This window comes from Asterias amurensis, chromosome 14 (assembly GCF_032118995.1).
Source record: "Asterias amurensis chromosome 14, ASM3211899v1".
In the NCBI taxonomy this organism is placed as follows: Eukaryota; Metazoa; Echinodermata; class Asteroidea; order Forcipulatida; family Asteriidae; genus Asterias; species Asterias amurensis.
Genome location: NC_092661.1, coordinates 11,690,405 through 11,713,450, shown reverse-complemented (window position 1 = coordinate 11,713,450; position 23,046 = coordinate 11,690,405). Strand labels below are relative to the sequence as shown.

The 23,046-nt window shown below is 39.6% G+C and overlaps 1 protein-coding gene across 9 annotated transcripts in view; it reads right to left on the bottom strand.

Moving 5' to 3' along the window:
• LOC139946843 (SAM and SH3 domain-containing protein 1-like) overlaps nt 1-23,046 on the bottom strand; it is a 183,919-nt gene that overhangs the window by 36,263 nt on the left and 124,610 nt on the right. For 7 of the 9 annotated variants that reach the window (XM_071944572.1, XM_071944574.1, XM_071944575.1 and 4 more), the window contains 3 exons: nt 12,032-12,078; nt 5,454-5,576; nt 1,383-1,492 (listed from right to left, as the gene is read on the bottom strand). In XM_071944572.1, coding sequence (XP_071800673.1) covers nt 1,383-1,492; nt 5,454-5,576; nt 12,032-12,078 — 280 coding nt within the window. Of the gene's footprint in view, nt 1-1,382; nt 1,493-5,453; nt 5,577-12,031; nt 12,079-14,302; nt 14,578-19,833; nt 20,707-23,046 lie in introns of those variants that run through there. The other 2 variants (XM_071944577.1, XM_071944579.1) reach the window with 2 other exon arrangements.

The following is a 23,046-nucleotide window of genomic DNA, read 5'->3' as shown; positions in this document are numbered from 1 at the left end:
CGTCTTGGTCTATTCCCTGTTTCCAATAACAGTAACGAATGCTAACGTTCATTGCGCAAACGTGGCACCCGACTATTATTTCGTCCAGTCTCAGTTTGATTACAATGACTTGAAATTGAGTAAAATCAAGATGGCCACACTGTGATAAAGGTCTATCGTCTGGTTCCCGAACCCTGACTGTCATTTCAACATCAAAAGGAACCAGACTCTCAATCTAAGCCAATGTTTGGAAAAAGCCCTCAAGTTATGGTCCTGCTTATTTTTTTTTTAAATTAATGTTTAAATGAGCCGGTGCGTATTAGTAAGCTTTAAAAAGGGTTGTATACGCTTGGTAAAAGGAAACCCACTGGGTGTTTTAATCCTAAATAATTGTAGATAAATTCCGTAAAACTAACTTAATTTCATTTCATTTCATATATTCATTTTCGAGATATTGCCAAAAATCTTGAGGAGTTGTGTCCACATAAGAATAGAAATCTGTAATTGGAATACACAACCTGAGCAAGCGTGACTGTTTTAGGGGTAAAAAGTGATATCTTTTTCACTATCACAGTACTTTGAAGTGAAAAGTTTCTCATTAAAGACAGTGGACACTATTGGTAATTGTCAAAGACTAGCCTTCACAGTTGGTGTATCTCAACATATGCATAAAATAACAAACCTGTGAAAATTTGAGCTCAATCGGTCATCGAAGTTGCGAGATAATAATGAAAGAAAAAAACACCCTTGTCACACGAAGTTGTGTGCGTTTAGATGGTTGATTTCGAGACCTCAAATTCTAAACTTGAGGTCTCGAAATCAAATTCGTGGAAAATTACTTCTTTCTCAAAAACTATGGCACTTCAGAGGGAGCCGTTTCTCACAATGTTTAATACCATCAACCTCTCCCCATTACTCGTCACCAAGAAAGGTTTTATGCTAATAGTTATTTTGAGTAATTACCAATGGTGTCCACCGCCTTTAAACTAGATCCAAAGCTGCTGTACTTCCTACCAAGTAAGTATTTTTTTTCCAGGGAGCTGAGAAAAATCTGGCTCTTTTGTCGACCCTAAACTTTGAAATAGTCTCCCCCATCTCTGGTTCACTTCATTTTTTCAAGAAGCATCTAAAATCACACCTATTCCCACAATGATTTGTTTGACTGTTTGATTTTAATTTGCAAACTGTTTCATCGCTTCCATGTTTCTCTGTTTCATCACAAACCTCTGTGGTCTTGATTAAATGGTGGTATATAAACATTTTTTATATGTATTTTTGTATGTATGTATCATTTGCCTTTCATTTTCAGGGTCGTTACCAAACGTATACGGACCCTTCAAAGATTGTTAAAAATTACAATTAGTAAATAACAACACAAACAGACAGTTGTTGAAGATGCTTACCATTTCCCAAGCTTGGTCTTCGGTCAGTTTGTTTTCCTTAAACATTCTCATTGTCTCCATGATGGCTTCATTGCTAAGGTTACTGTCTGCCGCCGTCCAATCAGGAGTTTCTGTTTTGATTTGAACAATATTGCCTTTATTAGTGGGGCACCTCATCTATGGAACAATCCACCAAAATGGGTGGTCCTATTTTTCTGCACAAAAATACTTAATAGCGGGGCTTAAAGTTATTAAGTAATTGTTGTTGAGTTCCCGCCTAGAAAACGAAAAGTTTGTCAAATATGAAGAAAAAAAACAAGTGTTCACCATTTGTTTCTTTCAAGGATAGTTGGAGAATCTTCGTCTTGGTTTGATACACAACTGTTTCATGTTTTACGAGGAAAAGACATGAAACAGTTTAAATCCAACTCCTAGTCATAACCTTTCGGATGGGACGTTAAGCCGTTGGTCCCATGTGTTGTGTAACACAAGTTAAAAAAAACAGTGCACTTATCGAAAAAGAGAAGTGGTTCGCCCTGGTGTTCCTGGCTGTGGCTGCTGTATGCCTTGTAGCACCTTGTAAAACCTTATAAGGTGCTAAATAATTGGGCCTCAGAATTCATCTCTGCAATAACCTATGTTTCTTAAAGTTCATATATACCGAACATCAAATTCAAATTTCTGGTAGTTTAGTCATCGGAGTGTGGGTTTGAATCCCGGTCATGACACTTGTGTCCTGTAAGATATTTTACTATAATTGCTTCTCTTCACCCAGTAGTATAAATGGGTACCTCCGAGGGTAGAGGTTGATATTGTGTACGAAAAAAAGCCTTCAGAGTGCCACAGCAGCTCGTGCTGTATACTCCCCTGGGAGCTGAGAAACATCATAGGAGTGTTATTGGCCCAATGACCAGGGCACTAATGTAAAGCGCATTGATCAGTTGGTTGATAAAGTTATTGTAAAATGCTTTATATAAAACCTAGATATTATTATAACTTTTATCAAAATCCAAATTCTAAATCCCTGTGTATAAGAAAAACATTTATATGCACTTCCATAAGAACCAAACAGGTCAGGCGGAAGGAAGACTGCGCAATATGTAGAACGAGAATTGTGTGCTCTTAAAACACTCTCACCCCAGTTCTTACGATAGCAAATTGTCACAGGAGGCGCCAATGCTGTTATGATTCAAGCGATCAGCCGAGCGTGCAGGTTAACTTGGCGCGGGAGACGCTTTTACATTAATTAATAGTTGCCATAACACCTCATCATGCCACGGTGAAGCTTGATGAATTGCTTTCACCATCCCAAACAGCCGCGACCATTCCATGGCAAAACAGACTAACTCTCAATACAAAATGACATTTTGAGGGAAAGCAAGTTGAGAGATACAAAGCTGTTGTGCCATCAAGCCATGACGAAAGTTTAAAATGAAAGTAACATAAAAGTAATAGTAATTGTTCATATACATGTACTTGTATAGCGCATATCACAATTACATCTCAATACCATTCCGTTAGAGCTCTGCCGTCGATTTCACCAAACTCTTCCCAACTTAGGAATCATCTTAGGACTTAGGACGGGTTCAGTTCCGTATCCAAATACGTAGGACGCATTGAACCCATCCTAAGTTAGGACGGGTTACTCGTCCTAACTCGACATAGGATTGATCCTAGCGTTTTGTGAAATCGGCCGCCCGTCAATGAGCCAATATTTTTCCTTTTAAGCCCTGAGCTGCCATGGCTTTTTTCATACACAAAATCAACCTCTACCCTCCAGTTACCCATTTATACCCCTATACTAGATGAAGGGAAGCAGTTAAATAGTAAAGCGTCCTGCTAAAGGACACAAGTGTCATTAATGGGATTCGAACCCACACTCTGATGACTTATCCACCAGAACTTGAATTCAACGCTCTAAACCACTCGGCCATTTGACACCCTACATGTACATGGGTTAAAATAAAGGCAGAGACACCCATAGATCTGGGTCTGGGTAAAAATTCTCAAAGCTCTACTTAGAGCCAAACGAGAGGAGAAGAGAAGATGATGAAGATGTTTCAGGAAAACCCGTGGGATATATTCCTGGTGAAAACCCACCAGGTCAAGTAGGGACTGAAAACCCAATCCACATAGTGTCACCGGTGGGATTCGAACCAAGGTCCCAGAGGTAGAACAAAAAAGCCCCTCAATTTACCCAGATCATATATACAAAACCAAAAATGTTTGAGTTAGCCGACTCAAAACTTGTAGATATAGACAGAGAGAGAGAGCAGAAACGAGAGAGGAGAGTGGTTCCCACCGCTACGTGATACGACCAAAGCATCAGTCGCCGCTCATGAAATCAAACTGGTTCAATAAAGCTATAAATCAATACTCGTTGGGGATATATCGGATGGCTTTGGTGTCGGTGACGGCTTTTACCGACGACACAAACGGTCCATTTAAGAGTCACCTGTGAAACCAATTCTCAAGATTTTTCTCCTCCAAAAAAGGAATATGGAATTTTTTTTTACTCTGTCCTTTTCTTCCGGATGTAGTGCTTGAAACGGAAGAACATTAAAATCCACTTTAGAAACAATTCCTGGATTAATGATTTTCAGTGTTGCTGGGGTTTAATGACACGGCACGGTCGATCCGGGAAAGGGAGGGGAAATGTTAAAAGGAGTGGTTCTCCTCCTCCTTTACTGTTGCTTCACAAGATCCAAAAGGAAAGTCTCTTCCTTTTTTTTTTTTCCTTTTGGTTTTAAAATCAATTGTGCTTGTATGGTCTTCATGGGAATGAATAAAAAATAGGGTGCATCGACGACGACGAGTTCTGGGTCAATTGAAGGTTAATTGCTGGTCGAGATGGTCCGGGGCAGCGAGTGGTATTGATCGACTGGAAAATTCGGCAAAGGAATGCAATTTCGAAGACAAGAGACTGACGAGGAGGGAAGGGAAGACAAAAAAATGAACACTTGACAATCAAACCTAGCGATACTCTCCAGACAAAAGTGCAGTTATCTAAGCAGCAAAACGAATGCCCGGGTGTGTACCACTTGTGTCGTTATTTTTTTTTTTTTTTTTTTTACCAGGGGAACAAGAGGAGTTTGTCCAGAATAAGGAAAATCTATAAATGAACGGAAGCAGCTGTGCTGGAAACACTTCAGATACTTTCAACGCGAAACCAAGAAACAAAAACACGGCAGTACAATGTACATAAGGTGCACGGCAATTGGTCCAGAGGGTGGTACTTCTGGCATACACATGGAGGTGTGGGGACTTTTATGATTTGAATCAACAACTTCCGGATTAACAAGCCAGTGCTCTACCAGAAATAATAATAATAATAATAATAATAACAAACTCTAATAATAATAATAACAAACTGCGCTTTACATTAGTGCCCTCGCCATTGAGCCAATAACATTCCTGTAATCTTTCTCAGCTCCCTTGGGAGTACATGTAAATTATACAGCCCCGAGCTGCTGTGGCACTTCGAAAGCTTTTTCATACAAAATACCGACCCTGTTCCCTCGCAGGTACCCATTTATACCCCTGGGTAAAGTATCTTGCTCAGGGACACATGTGTCCTGACCAGGATTCGAACCAACACTCCGGTGGCTTACATAACCACAAGAATTTGAATTGGATGCTGTTAAAGACATTGGACACTATTGGTAATTGTCAAAGACCAGTCTTCTCACTTGGTGTATCTCAACATATGCATAAAATAACAAACCTGTGAAAATTTGAGCTCAAATGGGCGTCGAAGTAGCGAGATAATAATGAAAGAAAAAACACCCTTGTCACACGAAGTTGTGTGCTTTCAGATGCTTGATTTCGAGACCTCAAATTCTAAATCTGAGGTTTCGAAAATTCGTGGAAAATTACTTCTTTCTCAAAAACTACGTACGTTACTTCAGAGGGAGCCGTTTCTCATAATTTTTTACACTATCAACAGCTCCCCATTACTTGTTACCGAGTAAGGTTTTATGCTAATAATTATTTTGAGTAATTACCAATAGTGTCCACTGCCTTCAACCACTAGGCCACAACGCCCTACATGAGCTATCTAGCCCTGTTTTGAGAAATCCAAATTCTACTTACCGGGATTTTGTCTCGGGCTTGACCCGTCAGGTTTTGGCTGATCTCCAGATTTAGACGTTTTCTTGAAGAGGCTCTTGAAACCCCGAGAGCGGACTCTCTTGGCAGCGGCCGTCTCACCAGATGCTGAATAAAGACAGAAAGAAGGAATCGTTCGGAAGGTCAATATCAAGTTTGTTGAGTGTTTATTTTAAAAACAAGAATGGTGTGATGACAAACACAATTGTGCCCCTCTGAGATTAATCTCATTCTTGAATTATTGCTTGGACAACATTTCTTTTGTTTTAGCCATAATGACCTTGACATTGCCAGGGGGGGTCCAAAAACAATAGGCTTTTGGGAGATCCACACGTACCATTTGTGACCTGTAACCTGTTCCTTTCTGCTAAGCAAGAAATTGTTAAGCAATGTTTTCTGCTTTAAGGAGCTCTATGAAATTTGACCTACATGTAGAACAATAGGGCCCAATTTCCTAGAGCTGCTTTGAAAAGCATAAGAAAGAGCTAAGCACCACAAAATTATGCTTACAAGACTAAGGTTATCAGCCAAACCACCATGTTACACATATACGTTTTGAATGGTATCCTGCTCATTTCAGCTTAGCAGAAAATTGTTAGGCCACATTTTCTGCTTAAGAAGCTTTATGAAATTGTGGCAAGGCTGACAGTGCCTAAGCCGTAGCCCTCCCCAAAACCTACATGTACGCCGTTTTTTTTTTAAAACCTGCTTAAAACCGTCAACAAATAGATAGTACCAGTACATGTACGTACCAAGCAGCATACAATGCATCATTATTTGATCCTGCATACTTCCAAAGAACACAAAACAAGGATTTCTAACGACTGACAAAGAAATTAAATTCCTGCCCAAGGCTCAACAAAGCATGAGAGGCAGTGAATGAGTGTGGAATTTTCACCTAAAGTTGACTGCCCTTTAAATAATAACAATAGTGCCAATTTATAATGCGCCATGTCTGTCTAACCCTGGCGCAGGAGAGATGCCGAAGCCAGATTGCAAAGAATATAGTTGAGCACAAAATTAAGTTTTCAAATGGGTTTTGAAGCTGATTTGTCAGAGTTTATGGGGAAAGTTTGTTCCATAGTGATGGGCCAGAGTGTGAGAAGAAGCGGGCTCCCCATGAATGGCGTGTGCGTGGAATGTTTAGAAGTTTGGTGGACGATGATCTGAGCTGCCTGGGTGGTGCATGAAGATGTAACAGGCTCTGGATGTACATATGTTGGTGCCGTGCCATGGAGAGACTGACACACCAGAAGGAGAATTTTGAAGTCTTATGAAACTTTTGATTAAAGGTTTATTTTTGAAAAAGTGCCTGAAAAATAAAATGATACCGAAATAAATAAAGGTTGCCCAATTTCACAGAGACAGACACTTTTTAACTCAATTGGTTTTAATTTCAGAATGTATTTGGAGAAAAAAAATAGACTCCTTGCATATGACGTCAGAAGGCTAAACAGCGCCCTCCACTGAGGTGAAAGGAAGGTTTATCATTGGCCGAGAGTCGAGTGCGGGGCATATTGCAAAATCCAATGAAATGGGGGTCTGTCTGCATCAAAGAATTCATCCCTCTAAAAGTCACCATTCCTCAAATCCACTCTCGCTGACTTTGCAGTACATCACCAATTAACTAGACGACACCAAACTGACATTGTGGAAATTGGACAAAACGGTTTGGAATCCAAAAGATTGATTCCAAGATCTGTCAGTAATTTCCCCAAACCCACCCCCCCCCTTCTACGTTGAGTCACATTAAGACTTGGAGAACCAGTGAAGCCACTACACTACAGACCAACGTGTGACAGTGTTGACAGTCGTAGGGATTTGGGGTGGCAATACACTGGAGGGTTATACCATAGCTACAAAAACATACCACAAATTACATGTAAATCCAGCTTGATGTTGGGCACGCAAAGATAGACCACAACATTCCTCCAGATATTTATCAAACATGACTTTTGCCGCCACAACTTCACGTCACGAAAAATGTTCAAAGCATGTGGCAGACCTCACTTAATTCTATTCCTCAATAACTTTGCAATTGTAACAATAGTCATTTAAAATATTATTTGATGTTAAATTTGCATCAGGGATAAAGAATATTTGCTTTGGTTTTACCCATACACCAATGTGTGTAGGCAACTGGGTAATTTCCCCCCGAGTTCTGTGAAAAAAACGCAGGAATATTACTCGAGGAGGATTCGAACCCTAGGATTCTAAATGCCTCCTAGCTAGCGGGCAATCTCGGTGGTCTAGTTGGTATGGCAATGCTCTATTATTGCAAAGGTCGTTGGTTCGAATCCCACCCAAGCAATATGCCTCGGAAAAACACCAGGTATAAAGTGCTAACAGACATTGGGTTTTTTGCATGCAGGTCGTGAACGATCCCCTGTTTGGTTTCCCTTCCCTGTTGTTGTTTCTGAGTTCATTGTGTTTGTTGGTCATGCGTGGGGCAGCATGCTTCCGAGCAACAGTAATTTGGTTTACTTCTGTTAACCCTGACCCGCATGATTTGTCCTTGTTTTTTATCCCTTATGGTTGTCGTTCCCATTTGGTTCCGTTTTCCTCCTGCATGCTCCGCCCTCAGCCGCCCTCTTATTGTGTTTTTGTTTTGCTTTTGGTTTCTTTTTCAAATAATTTATTTAAAGGAACACGTTGCCTTGGATCGGACGAGTTGGTCAAAACAAAAGCGTTTGTAACCGTTTTTTATTAAATGCATATGGTTGGAAAGATGTTTTAAAAGTATAATACAATGATCCACACAAGTTTGCCTCGAAATTGCGTGGTTTTCCTTCTACTGTGCGAACTAACATGGTCGGCCATTTATGGGAGTCAAAATTTTGACCCCCATAAATGGCCGACGTGTTAGTCGACGAGGTAAAAGGAAAACCACGCAATTTTGAGGCATGTTTGTGTGGATCATTGTATTCTACTTTTACAACATCTTTCTACCCATGTGCATTTTAAAAGAAACAGTTACAAACGCTTTTCAAAGACCAACTCGACCGATCCAAGGCAACGTGTTCCTTTAAGTTAATTTATTTTAACCATTTTATTATTTTATTTAATTCTCTATTTATTTTCCTTATACCTTGCTTTTTCTTAATTGTTTTTGTTGTTGTTAATGTTCTGTCTTGTGCTATTGTAACTTGTTTGTTGTACCTTGTATTGGTCGAATAAATAATAATAATAATAATAATAATAATAATAGTTGGTGCATATGGGTAAAACCTAACTGATCATAAAATTTTTATTATGAATAACAAATCCACACAAGTCTCCGCACAATAACAGAATACAGGCATATAGCTCCATTGGTTTTGCTCTTTTCAGTGCTTTGATCTTCATGTAAAGGCGCTTTATAAATATTTAGTTGTATGTAAGTATGCATGTATTTGATCCGAGTAAATCAGCAAAAATAAGCATCAGTAATCTGGGCCCAGACGGCTATTTCACTTAACTCTTCCTCGCTTAGGATTAATTTTAGGACTTAGGACGAATTGAGTTCAGTATCACGTTACGACACATTGAACCCATCCTAAGTTAGGACGGGTTACTCGACCTAACTGGAGTTAGGATTGGTCCTAGCGTTTCGTGAAATGCGGGGTAACTGAAAACCCTAACAAATACCGTCTATGTAACTCAGCAGTTCAACATGGGTCAATACAAGTTAACCTACATAATGTTCCGATAGTTTATCCCCCTTAATCCGGCAGACCAATCTTAATTTAATCACGGCAGAGTCTAGACACTGTTGCTCATTTATTTTTCAACATCCTTCCCTTGGAAAAATATTGATTCCTTTTTTTTTGTAATCTTGTCAAATGAGATCAGAGATGAAAGATTACGATGAATGGAAAAGTTTGTTTGCCTATCATGGCCGTTAAACTATAACGATTGCTATTAATGTTCGGATCATGTCTTAAAGGAACAATACAGATTGGTAAGGAAAAAACTAAGATTTACATAAAACTTAAACAGTTTAAAACATCCCTAGAAATATTTCTGTCAGAAATGTCATATTTGATGAGAAATAAATAAAACTAATTTCCCATTTGGAGTTTATCACTCAGTAAGCGTTTTATTTTTTTCAATCGATGTCATACAATATGTGTAATCGTTTTTTCACTATTTTCTCTGTGACCCAGATGGTCAATCGATCTCAAACTTATTACACTGCCAGAAACTGTTGTGTTATGTTCCTTTAAAATTGATTAAAATGACATACAAGTAACAAACAAGCGAACAGGTATGATATGTGATCCTTGGACAAAAGTTAGGATGTTTTCTGGAGTACAAGGACCGACCCAAAAGAGTGGTACCAAGGTCTTGAATTTTAGTCATACATTGTGCTTTTTTTTTACTGCCTACTTTTATCGTTCGTGTGAAGCGCCTTTTTAGGTGAATTCTGCACTATGTACAATTTAAAGACAGTGGACACTATTGGTAATTGTCAAAGACCAGTCTTCTCATGTGGTGTATGTCAACATATGCATGAAATAACAAACCTGTGAAAATTTGAGCTCAATTGGTCATCGAAGTTGCGAGATAATAATGCGATTTCATGCCTGCAACTGATCTTGTTGCGGGATCCCGATCTCGCAATTGTGGATCCAGTGGGAACGCGGTCTATGATCGCCCTTTGATCGCCCTTTTAGGGTCTTGATCGCCCTTTTCTCGCAGGGTCAAGTGGGAACGGGGTCTATGTTGGCAAAGGGTATCCCCCCCAACTGTCCCCACACTTGAATGGTCTTTTCCTCTTGTGACCCCCTATAAATCATCTAAAGAGTTCATGAAAATCCCATGACACAATAAAGACACAATAGGAGGGTGGTACACTGTTCCACATATTGAGAACCAAACGAGAGTTACTGTACCGTGCCCATACATGTATGCTGCAGGGGGTATCCCCGCAAAAAATGGTGTGTGTGTGCGTGTGTTTTTGGGGGGGGGGTGGAGTTAGGAGTGGTGGGGGGTTCCACGGTGGATTAGTCAGGTAATCAAGCAATGGCTCATCTGGTTTGAGTTTCCTGACTCGTGTGTCACATTATTGAGTATACATGGTAGGGTGGGGGGGGGGGGTAATTCCTAAATCGTTCCGCTGCTGTCAACGTCATCCTTAGTAATCTTCCACACAGGAAGTCCACATAATGCGCCTAATTTATTTCATCGGTCCTGGTGTTGAAGTTTGGGTTCGAGATTATTTGAGATACTTTGATGCCCAGTTAGAAAAAAAAAGGCCTGTCATTTTTTTAATTTTTTTTTTTCTAATGTAATTATTTTCTTTTAAATAAAACAAACACATTGGGGGTTGTACAAAGAAAAGAGCTTGAGCAGGACTTGAACCATGGAACTCCGGATCAAAGGCCGGCACTCTACCAACTGAGCTATCTACATGCAACCCTAATGGTTGGGGGCTTCCTATTTTGATAATATCATTGTTCGGGGGGGGGGGGGGGGTTGCCAGCAAGAGGCCATACAACCTTAAGCTGCTGTATAGCCAGGGATCACACCCAAGTGTTCAATTCGACCTGCATGGGAAGCAGTGGCACCTTGAGAAGGTGCATCTTTTTATTTCAAATATCAAGTGTTGTTCCTTTGAGTATGGCACCAATCAGGTTGCACGCTATCAGGGTCTTGAGTTTTCAAATTTTTGATTGAAAATTAAAACAATCCATTTAAAAACTTCTTTTTTCTTTACCGAGTCCCAAAATTAGGGCTCAGTGTCCGAATCAAAGTTCAAGGTTTTCAAATCCCAAAGCAAATCTACAAAGAAATAAGTTTCTAAACTCATAAAGTAGGCCTTGAACTTCAGCGCTGCAAATATGAGGAAGTAAAAAATAATTCGCCTGGCAGGAAAGATTTTTCTACTTTCATTTGATGCCTCCCTATGGGGAAGAAAGGGGTGGCTGGCAATATTTACTGACAGTAAGCAGGGTCATGAATTAATCTAACCCTGACTTGAAACTTAAAAGCTCCCCCAAGAAAAAAAAACTTTTAAATGTTGACCTTCATTTTATAGTTAAACAGCAAATCTTTAAACAAAATTCTCACGATAAAACTGCAATGTTTAACTATCATAGATTAACACAAAAGCACGCATCTACAAATAACAAAACAATTCACACTCTCAATAAGTCATGGTTAAGAGTGAAAATTTGTGACAAACTTCCTGAAAGTGTCCCACTGAATGACAAAAAATGGCATTTTGGTCATTGGTCAACCCCAAGTAACCTGCCTCCCTCACAAGCAGGGTACTTGGGTCTGAACCGGGTGAGCCACAACAATGCACCAAGGTCAGAACTGGGTCCAACTGGGGTCAGAACTGGGTCCAACTGGGGTCAGAACTGGGTCCAACTGGGGTCAGAACTGGGTCCAACTGGGGTCAGAACTGGGTCCAACTGGGGTCAGAACTGGGTCCAACTGGGGTCAGAACTGGGTCCAACTGGGGTCAGAACCCCACTGGGGTCAGAACTGGGTCCAACTGGGGCCAGACCTTGGTCGACTGGGGGTAGCAAAGTAAACGCACTTGCTACATATTGAATCCAACAAAGTTTTTCACTCACCCCCTTCCTCTGTTCCTGCATTCAAGACATGTTCTGGAGACGTTGGCCTGTTAAAAAAGAAACAAAAATACAGAAAAGGACATTTAGCTTTATGAGCATGACAACAACAAATTATTAGATGATTCAGCCATTGTTCGGGTTCATTGAAGAACAAAGTCAGTCCCATGGAACCCTGTAGAACGGTAAAAAAAGGCCTCAAATAGCTCGGGCTACGCCTCCCACAGGAAGGCCGGTCAAGCAACCGCTGGGCCTTTGTATTTTATACAGCTGCTTGAGCGCAGAAAGGAGCTAAACACAGCAATATTATGCTTACTAGATACAGGTTACCATCCAATATACGATGCCACATGTACCATTTGTAACTGGTATCCTGCTCATTTCTGCTCAGCAGATAATTATTATGCAATATTTCCAGCTCTATGAAATTAGGCCGAGTTTTTGCAATTGTATTTTTCTGAGAAAATCTTTCAAAAAACAGAAGATTTATAAGACAGTTAATAACATAGTTGGAACGGACGCAGAGGAATGTATGTGGGTGTGGGCGTCAGAATGTGCACCAAAATTTGCACAAAAGGAATTTACTACCAATAAGACGGAAATGGTTGACGCTCATTGTTTGGAGGTGTGTTCCGATTTGTGCAAGGGGTCAAACAAGAGGTCAAACAACATGAACAATGTAAATGTCAGGCCTGATTCAGGTTCTTCACAAGAGGCATCGAAGGCCATTGCTTCCATGCCTCATGATCATTGCCTTGGTGCCCTTGAAATAAAACAGTAGAAACTCACATTTTCCTCATAAGGTGCCCTTTACCAAAAAGAAAATGCTTTGGTGCCCTTGCCCTTTCAAAAACGAAGCATACAGGCAAAACAAGGTTAATAGCCTGACGCATTGACACTAGCAGAGTCTTTCTCGCAGGCTAAATGAATAATATTACCTCAATGTGTAATATCTTTCATAAATTGAGTTTCAATGGGAGACTTTTGGGACGCTTGGTGGCAGCAGACTTACCAGGTAAAATCCATTGTTCTTGGTCATGTACGCATTCTCAGAACTACGTAAACAACGGACATTTACCTGGTACGGTCTGCTGCCACCTAGCGTCCCAAAGTCTCCGATTATGACTTTCGTGAGCCTGTTAGTGATGAATATGTTTCAGTCCTGTTGAGTATCTAACATACTTGCCCATAACAAAAATGAGAGGAATATTCACTATATGCTCATTCATGGAAAGAAAAAAAAACTTAATGTTACAGTCTTTTTATCTAACTTTGATTCGGATCTTGTAAATCATCTTCTGCTCCACATCAAAATTGAGAGTAATCTGCCCTGTGGTTCTGTGGACTGAATTCCGTGCTTGTGACCACCATTCTCCACTTACATGGCAAGCGCCGTATTTCTGTGCAAGCTGTGAAAGCTAGGAATGCCTAAAAACTTGGAGTAAGCTACACACAAGCAAAAATCCCTTGCTAACCTGTGATATAAGCTTAGACGTAAGCGCAGAAATCCTTGCTTCTGTGAGGGCAGATTTTCTTTGCTTAAAGTAAGCAGAATATGAAATATTCGTAAAGCCTATAAACACAAAAACTTACTTAGCACAACAAGTAGTTGCTTAGCAAAAAAAGGATACTAACCAGAACACTAGTTACCATTGCTGTGACTGGTACCTCTGTTATTTCTTGCTTAGCCAAGAAATTTGCTAAGCAGAATTTTCTGCTTAACAGCTTTATGAAATTGGGCCCTGGTCCCTTCATGTTGCCACTCTGTCAATATACAGCTCTGATTTAATAATAATATCAAAGTCTTATATAGCGCACGTATCTACCAAACAAGGTACTCGAGGCGCTGAGTATATACAAACTTTCAGAAAGATAGGTTATTGCAGTGATGGATTCTGAGACCCAATTATGTAGCACCTTATAAGGGTTTACAAGGTGCTACGGCGCATACAGCAGCCACAGCCAGGAACACCGGGGCGAACCCCTTCTCTTTTCGATAAGTGCACTGGATTCTTTTACATTCGTTACACAACACATGGGACCAACGGTTTTACGTGCCATCCGAAGGACGAAGCAATGGTTAAGTGTCTTACTTAAGGACACAAGTGTCATAGCATGGGGATTCGAAGCCACACTCTGCTGATCAGAAACACCAGAGTTTGAATTCGGTGCTCTTAACTGCTCGGCCACGACACTCCCTAAACTACCACCTACATGTATCACCCATGCAAAGCGTAAACTTTTACCAAACTGCTTCGTTTCATTTTCACTCACCCCTCAGCTAATTGCCCAACTTCATGAACGTCATCCGATTCTGTGTGCGGCTTTCCACATCGCTCTGCTGATTTATCTGGTCTCGAAAACCGTCGCAAAAGTTTTCTAGACATGCTCTATTTTACCAAGTTGTTCAGAAAAAAAATCAACACTGCCAGAGTCCACTACATGCTGTGTACATGTACATGTTCATCTTCAAAGCCTCGTGAATGTCTATGTTCAACAACACACCACACGTAGGTTTCGCATAGCCCCAACACAAGCTGTCAACAATTGTACAACAGGCAGTTGTTGCAAATTGACGCACAAATTGTCAAACAAATTGTTGTAAAGATGCGGCGTCATCAATTGAATTAGACAACTGTCTTCCTTTCAACAAATGCGTTGATTTAAAAGCACAAATGTACTTTCAAGTTGGATTTTGTACGTGTAGACATTTGACATGGGATTGAGCTATTGTTAATGTCAAACAACCAGACAGCACACAGATGGCATGAATGACACTCAACTACTCAACGAATTTACACAAACTCATGGCTTTAGTACATGTACAATTTCTTACGTACTACAAGCATGGTTTCTGTGTAGTTTTCTGTGAATAGTATGTGTGCAACAGACTGTGTACTCTTAACAAAAAAATATTTGTTGTGACTAAGTAATTGGCTTTAAAGTGACAGTATAGCAATGGTGAATAAAACTCACTGCACAACAAGTCACGGTTTCAAGCACCAGAACATTTTGGGAAATGTTACCACTTTCATTTCAGTTTTGGTTAAATAATTAGAGTAGAGTGCAGTGTCCACATTATGACAAACATGTTTGATTTTGACAGCAGCTATAATCAGACATTATCAATCAATTACATAGTGCTGGATGTAAAAAGGAAGAATAAGATATGGTTTCAAGAAACAAACACTTGGGGGGGCTTTTGTCGTCTACAGTTAGCCTGGTTTAACATTCTTTGTGTCGTCAGCATTTTGTATTGTCATTGTGTTTGTCTTGCCCTTGTTTCTTCTTCGATGTTTATTTGTTTGTTTGTTTGTTTGTTTGTTTGTTTGTTTGTTTGTTTGTTTGTTTGTTTGTTTGTTTGTTTGTTTGTTTGTTTGCTTTCTTGTCTGTATAAAGGCTGTTGTCTACAAGCCACGGCTTACTCTAACAGCCTCATGCTCTCGCTCCTGTATTGTACATAGTTAATTCCTAGTTATTAATTTATTATTTGCTTTTAGTTTATATTGTTTTTCTGTATAATTTAATACACTTTAGATTTGTTAAATTTCTATGTACTGTTTAATTCTCACAATTGTTTTTTTTTTCTCAACAAGAGTATGGAATAAACGTGTATTGAATACACTGAATACACTGAGAAAAAAAAAATTTAAAAAAAATATTGTTTTTCAAATATAAGATTTGCAAAGAGTTACCCAATATAAATCTAATTGTTTATTTTTTTGTGCAATTATTGTGGCTGTACACATACATGTATAAATATTTTTCAACCCAAAGTACAAGCAAAAGTAGTAGTCCCTGCCAATTTCCTACTGTCTGCCCAAGTATTAGCTAATAAGCAGGACACTTCTTTTCAAAACTAAGTAGCTCTCAAAAAACAAAATCCACACAGCAAAGAAGATATCAACATGGTGTTACTGCGCAGTGAATACACATACAATTTATTTAATTATTTACAATGTAAGAAAGAACATTGCTCAAAAAAAGTAAAACTTTAATTGGTTCATTCTTTTAAAATAAAATTCCAACAGCATGTGTTGAACAAAATTGCAAAAGGCACAACGCAGATTTGAATTTTGCGAAACAATTTGGTGGAAAAAAGCAGCAATGGCAGAGGACCTCCGAAGGTTTAAAAAAGACAATCAGAGATATAGACCCTTCCATTGCAGCATCACAGCCAGAGTTTTTGCCAACCAAGGTTGGGAAAACTATGAAAAGCCATCAAATGCAAAGCAAAAAACAGATGGCCATACATTTGTGTATTAATGTTACACAAAATATTGTTTTTTGCACAAAGCAACCAATCAAGGGGTGAATTTATAATTTTAAAAATTTTTAATTGAAAGTTTACAGAAATGTTGTATTTGGTCACAACATCTGTTAAACACAATTGAATATTTTGCTAACAATCAACAACCAGCCTGGTTTGTTTTTATCAACAATGGAATAGTTTATGTACCTGCGAGGGTAGAGGTTGATAATGCGTTTGAGATAGCCTTATGACTGCCACAGCAGTCGGGGTCTGCATACTCCCCAGGGAGCTGAGAAAGACAACAGGAAATGTTGTAAGCCCAATGTCCAGGGCACTTAAGTAAAGCGCATTAAAACGTTTTTGTAAAATGCTCTATATAGGAACTATCAATATTATTATATAGGATTTGAGGCATTGCATGTGAGGTATCAATACATATTTTGGTTTGCGGTAACACCATGTGTGTATCTACTTGCCAGGTAGAGTTTGTTCTTAGAGAACTGTCTTGCTTAATTCTACTACTGCGGAGAGTAGATTGTTCGGGTGTTCGGGAGACTTCTCAGTTCCTAAAAGAACTGTCCTGCTTACTATTACCCGGGCGGAAGGTATAGAAATAGGCTGGGACAACTACGTACTTTAGCTTATAGGATCGTAATTAACTGTACTACCGCGGAGCCAGTTCTTGAATTGGTCTCAACCTTTCGCCTAGCTTGCTCTAGTCATCGTCAGGAGACCGCAACAAAATAGTAGATGGCCTGACGTTTTGACCCTAGCAGAGTCTTTCTTGAAGGCTAGACGACAATACAACTAAACCCTGTTCATGTTTGTTGTGTTGTTATTTAGCTTTCGAGAAAGACTCAGCTAGGGTCGAAACGTCAGGCCATTACCAAGTTTGTGCATTTATATACCATAGGTCCTTTTGGTTGGTTGTTTGCAACAGCTTATTCCATCAAACACATTGTGCCTAGCAGACTTAGGTTACCAGTCAAATTACCATGTCACATGTACAATTTTTTTATGGTATCCTGCCCATTTTCGCTCAGCAGAAATTAATTCAGCAAAGGTGACATTTTCATAAAGCTGATTAATAGAAGATTCTCCTTAGCAAATTCCATTGCTTAGCCAGAGAAAAAACTGGGGTTACCAGTGACAGCAATGGTAATTGTATGGTATTTTGACTGGTAACCTGTTTTTGCGTAGCAAGAGTTTCCTGTGCTTAGCAAGTTTATATGCTTTATGAAATCGGTCCCTGGTTCTGTGATTTAAAAAATAAACTCAACTGAAACTTGGCTTATAAAAGTAATCTCTTGGCCTAACTAGCCTCATGCGGCAATGTTTCTTTGTTCAGCCCCTTGGCTAGCCGCCCCCGTAGGTAGTTTCACAGCTTTACGATAGTGGACCCAGATCAAAGGACGGTACGATCACACCATCATGCATAATACATGTTGGTCTTTCACCTCTTGTGAAAGACTAAAATACACTTCGATTTTCACAAAAATCTTTCTAACTTAAGATTAATCTTAGAACTTAGGACGAGTTAAGTTCCGTATCCGAAGATGTTAAGACACATTGAACCCATCCTAAGTTAGGATGAGTTACTCGTCTTAACTCGAAGTGGGATTAATCCTTGTGTTCTACGAAATCAGGTAGCTGAGAAATGTTATAGTTAAACAATCAAAACTAAATAAATAAATAAAAATTAAAAAAGAGAAATATTATGGTCTATTAGTCTAACACCTTTCCACATAACACCACGTAACCTTATTCATAAAAATGAAGACTGAAACCAATGAGTTAGTTATGTAGGATTATTGTCATAATTGTCTCTATCAGCTACTCTTACATCAGCCCAAAAACAAATCAGGAAATAGCCAGTGGAGTTCAAGAAACTTCCTAAAAGAATCTAGGCACCTAAAATGTAGTCAGATTTGTCAGATCTGAGAGAAGTTGCTGCCTTTTTTTTGTTATCAACCTCCACCCTTCCCCACCTAGGATACACAGAGAGAGTTGCACTTGCTGCCTTTTTTTTTCAACCTCCTCCCCCCTCCCTCCCTCCCCCTCCCTCCCTCCCTCCCCCACCTATAGGATTCTACAATTCTACAGCAATGAAGGAGCGAGCTACAAGCTGTCACCACTCTAAAAACGCACCTTGCAGCTGTTCATGCAATGAAGTGGCTCGTGTTCCAAATAGGATAGTCTATCCTGAAGTTGTCATCATCAATCCAAGTTGTCATCTTTTTTTTTCTGGAATCTCTCTCTCCCTTTCGCTCTTTTTTTTTCTATAAAGTATCGGGAAGAGCAAGACTGATCCATCCCATTTGTCAACACTTCTCACGCTCGTCTTTACCGTTTTTTCCCCTCTTTTTCTTTTTTTTTAGTTTTCTTCACTTTTTTTTGTAGTGAGACTCGCATTTAAGAGAGCGACTTGCGTGCCACTTCGTAACAGCTGTGTGTGCTCTAGCGCTGGTGGAAAGAAGCCATTACGTGTGCAAACACAAGACCAGACACAATCAAATTTCCTGCGCGCACGAGGAAGCTTTATACTTTAAAGATTCGGGTAAAACAAACTTCGTCTTCTCCTTCACTGGTTTCTTTTCAGCTTGAGCTAGTTTTGCTTTATCTCCTTGGTAAATGTTGGCACAGGGAATTTCCAAAGACCAAGAAAGGTTGTGGTAGCCACTTTAAGAGGAATAGGGGGCGACTTTGCGGGGGGGGGGGGGGGGGGGGGGATGACTGGTTTCCTTTAAGAGAAGGTATACGTTTGGTAATCACTCTTAAATTAAATGGCAGTAAAAACATTTGGTTAGAAGCCTACAGCAGGTTTCGATAGTATAAATCATTTTGAGAAATGTTTCACTTGGAAGTTACCAGATGTGGTTATGGAAAGTGATATCAGTTTTTAATTTTTTGCCACAAACTTCGAATCTGAGAAACGCGCCTCAAACAAGTCGTGCTTAGCAAAAAGAGGTTACCAGCCAGAACACCATACAGTTACCATTGCTGCAACTGGTACCCCACTCATTTCTCACTTAGCATAGAAGGTTTGTCTTTAAGGATGAAAACTAATTACTTGCCGCAGCAGAGGAAAAACTACTGCACATTTGTACATTTATTACTCAGTTTTATTTCAAAATGGATTGGTTTTTGCACATGCACATTTTACACTTGCACACTAAAATTTGGTGCTTAACCATGACAGTGGACAAGTCCAAAAAGGTCTGTCGTGGTGATAGCTTTCTGACTCTCTCCGCGATTCACGCGACACTGGCAGTGTTCTTGTGAGACTGCTGGCCCCGCGAGACTACTGCCCTCGCACTGTGCACCCTCATTGAACTGTCGGCAGCCAGCAGCTTCGCGCGAGAGCAGTGATCTCGCGAGAGCAGTATTCGATCACGGAGACAATCTGAAGCATTACACCATCACCACGACTCGACTACCACCGCAACAAACATTAACGAATTGTTCACAAATAAATCTACAGTGGAGTAAGCTCCAAATGAAATCGGCAAGCATGTTTGTAGAAAAGTACCGTTGCTGTATAATATAGACTTACCACAATGGCTCAATGTCATTTGAATACCATGAAGGCGTTTTACGTCCAGCCTGTAGACTGGGCGTTGTAGCCTTGCGTCCAGCCTGCTCTGATGCAGACCTTCTACGTCCATCCTTCGAGCTAAAAAACTTACTCACGCTCATTACTGGTTGCCAAACACAAAGAGTACGACTTCATTCAAGAAATCCCATTGAGTGTTCTCACTTCAAAGGTCTCCACTGGCAAATTACTGACACACGAGTCACTGAAAAAGTTACTCCAAAACTTTTCTTCACTGGTCCAACACTAAAAGTACTGAAAAAGTTACTCCAAAACTACTCACTGTTCTGACTCACAAATAGAAAAACAAGTTACTCAAAAAATTTTCTTCACTGGTCTGATTCCCAAGTCACTGATAAAGTTACTCCAAAACTCTTCTTCACTGGTCCAACACTAAAGTCAATGAAAAGTTACTCCAAACCTCCTCACTGTTCCGACTCACAAGTCACAAATAAAGTTACTTGTCTACACTGGTCTGACTTGCAAGTTATTGATGAACTTACTCCAAAAACTCATCTTCATTGGTCTGACCATAGAGAGAGAACATTGTCCGACAACAAGACACTGTTTAAGTTACACAGAAACTCTCCGTCAGTGGTCCAACTTGCAAGTACATATAACAGACACAAGTTACACAGAAACTCTTCTTCACAGTTCCAAGTTGTCAGCCACTAATAAAGTGACATGGAATCTCTATCATGATATGTCAACCATAGTGAAAGATAACACTACATCATCTCTCATACCAGTTTTAGTTTTTGTGGATCAAACTTCCCTCTGAATTATGCAAGAACGATGTACTCGCATTGGGGGGAGGTAGGGGAAAGCCCTAATACAATATAGTTTATAAGCTACATCAACATTGTAATCTGATTATCCCAGTGTGCATGAATGTGAAGATACATCACGATACAGACATGTACACTTACTGAATGTCAACATGGACTTTGTAATCCGATTTTACAAAGACAAAATGTAATCAACACTATTTGATTCCACTTTATCAAACTCAGTGGATAATTCTCAAATAAAATCATGTGCTCATTTAGTAGACCACTTTCGGACCAGTTTCCTTTTTATTTCTGACCTAAACAGAATGTTAACTTTGTTGTTTTGAAAAATACAATGTATGCGAAGTAGGATTTTAAACTTGACATTATTCCATTTTGTACAATTTTGGGCTGTTCTGTGGAAGTGTGTGCACAAACCAAAGCCTTGTACCTGATTGGCCTTTGTACACATTCATTGAAAAATGTACATGGGTGTATATTTTCTGGTTTAAAAATACATCGTAAATGGAGGTGTCCGGAAACTGGACTGCTTGTCTATAGTGTGTTTAATGCTACGTTGTTTTCTGGAGCTATGGAAAAAACACGACTTAACACTATGGGCGCTGTAAAAAGAAGGGCGTTTATTGTGTGTACATACGGGACCTGCAGTGCAAGGAGGGGTGCATTGTTTTTGTTCAGCGGAGTCGCTTGTGCTTGCGCATTGTAAATAATAATAATAATAATAATAACCCGTTTTTATATAGCGCTTTTCACACCCGGAGGGCGTCCCAAAGCGCTTCACATTATTACCCCTGGTCACTGGGCCTTAATTCACTCCTTAAACCATCTCAGCTCCCTGGTAGGGAGTATGCAGCCTGTGCAACATTAATATGCGCTACTCGGCTAAATCAACACAAGAACCATCTCTGCCCTCACAGGTACCCATTTACCCCTGGGTGGAGAGAAGCAATTATAGTTAAGTGTCTTGCTCAGAGACACAAGTGTCACGACCGGGATTCGAACCCACACTCTGCTGAACAGAAGCATCAGAGCTTGAATTCGGTGCTCTTATCCGCTCGGCCACGACACCCCGCATTTGTAGGTATCGGAGGTGAGCTATTTTCTGTAATAGAAATTAACAACATACAACAACAATTGAATACCAACTAAAGAACACAGTAAGACCAGTCAGGATAACGTTAATTTATTATTAGCTTTTTATGAGGTAGCGATGGGTTTGATTTTGACCTTTGATCTTTACAACCCTGGTTATCCTACACAAATACAAATGACATCAACAATAACACTAACAACAACAACGGAAGACCCAACTAAAGACAACTAAAGAACACAATTATAGAGACCAGGATAAAGTTATTTTATAATTTTCTGAGATAGAGATCGGTTTGATTTTGGCCTTTAATCTTTACAACCGTCACTCACTTCTAAGGGTTATGGGGATTTCCCCTTCGCGTTAATTTTAACTAATTATCAGACATGTGACCTTCATGTATTTGGATTTTTTTTATTTATTTTTTTTATTTTTTTTTCTACTTCAAAATGTTGCTTCATGCACACAGGAACACCATGCTGAAAGTGTGCAAGCATTACATTATTAAAGGCAGTGGACACTATTGGTAATTACTCAAAATAATTATTGCCATAAAACCTTTCTTGGTGGCGAGTAATGGGGAGAGGTTGATGGTATAAAACATTGTGAGAAACGGCTCCCTCTGAAGTGCCATAGTTTTTGAGAAAGAAGTAATTTTCCACGAATTTGATTTCGAGACCTCAGATTTAGAACTTGAGGTCTCGAAATCAACCATCTAGACGCACACAACTTCATTTGACAAGTGTTTTTTTTTTCTTTCATTATTATCTCGCAACTTCGATGACCGATTGAGCTAAGATTTTCAGAGGTTTGTTATTTTATGCATATGTTGAGATACACTAAGTGAGACTACTGGTCTTTGACAGTTACCAATAGTGTCCAGTGTCTTTAATTGTGTCCAACTTGAGAACAAAAGAGGTCCACATAGTGTAGGGGCTTGAAGGTAACACTGGCCAATTAAAACTGTCTAATTTCTGTTAGCGTTACGGCACTGGACACTATCAGTAAATACTAAAAAATGAATGCGAGCATGAAAACTTACTTGGTAACGCTCAATGGACATATGTTAATAGTATAAAAACATTGTGAGAAATGGCTCCCTCTGAAGTAATGTAGTTTTTGAGAAAGAGGTACATGTAATGTGCAACAAGGGCGTTTTTTTTTCTTTCATCGTTTTCTTTCGACTTTGATAACCAATTGAGCCAAAACTTTCACAGGTTTGTTATGTTGTGCATGTGTTGGGATGCACCAAGTGGGAAGACTGGGTCTTTGACAATTACCAATAGTGTCCAG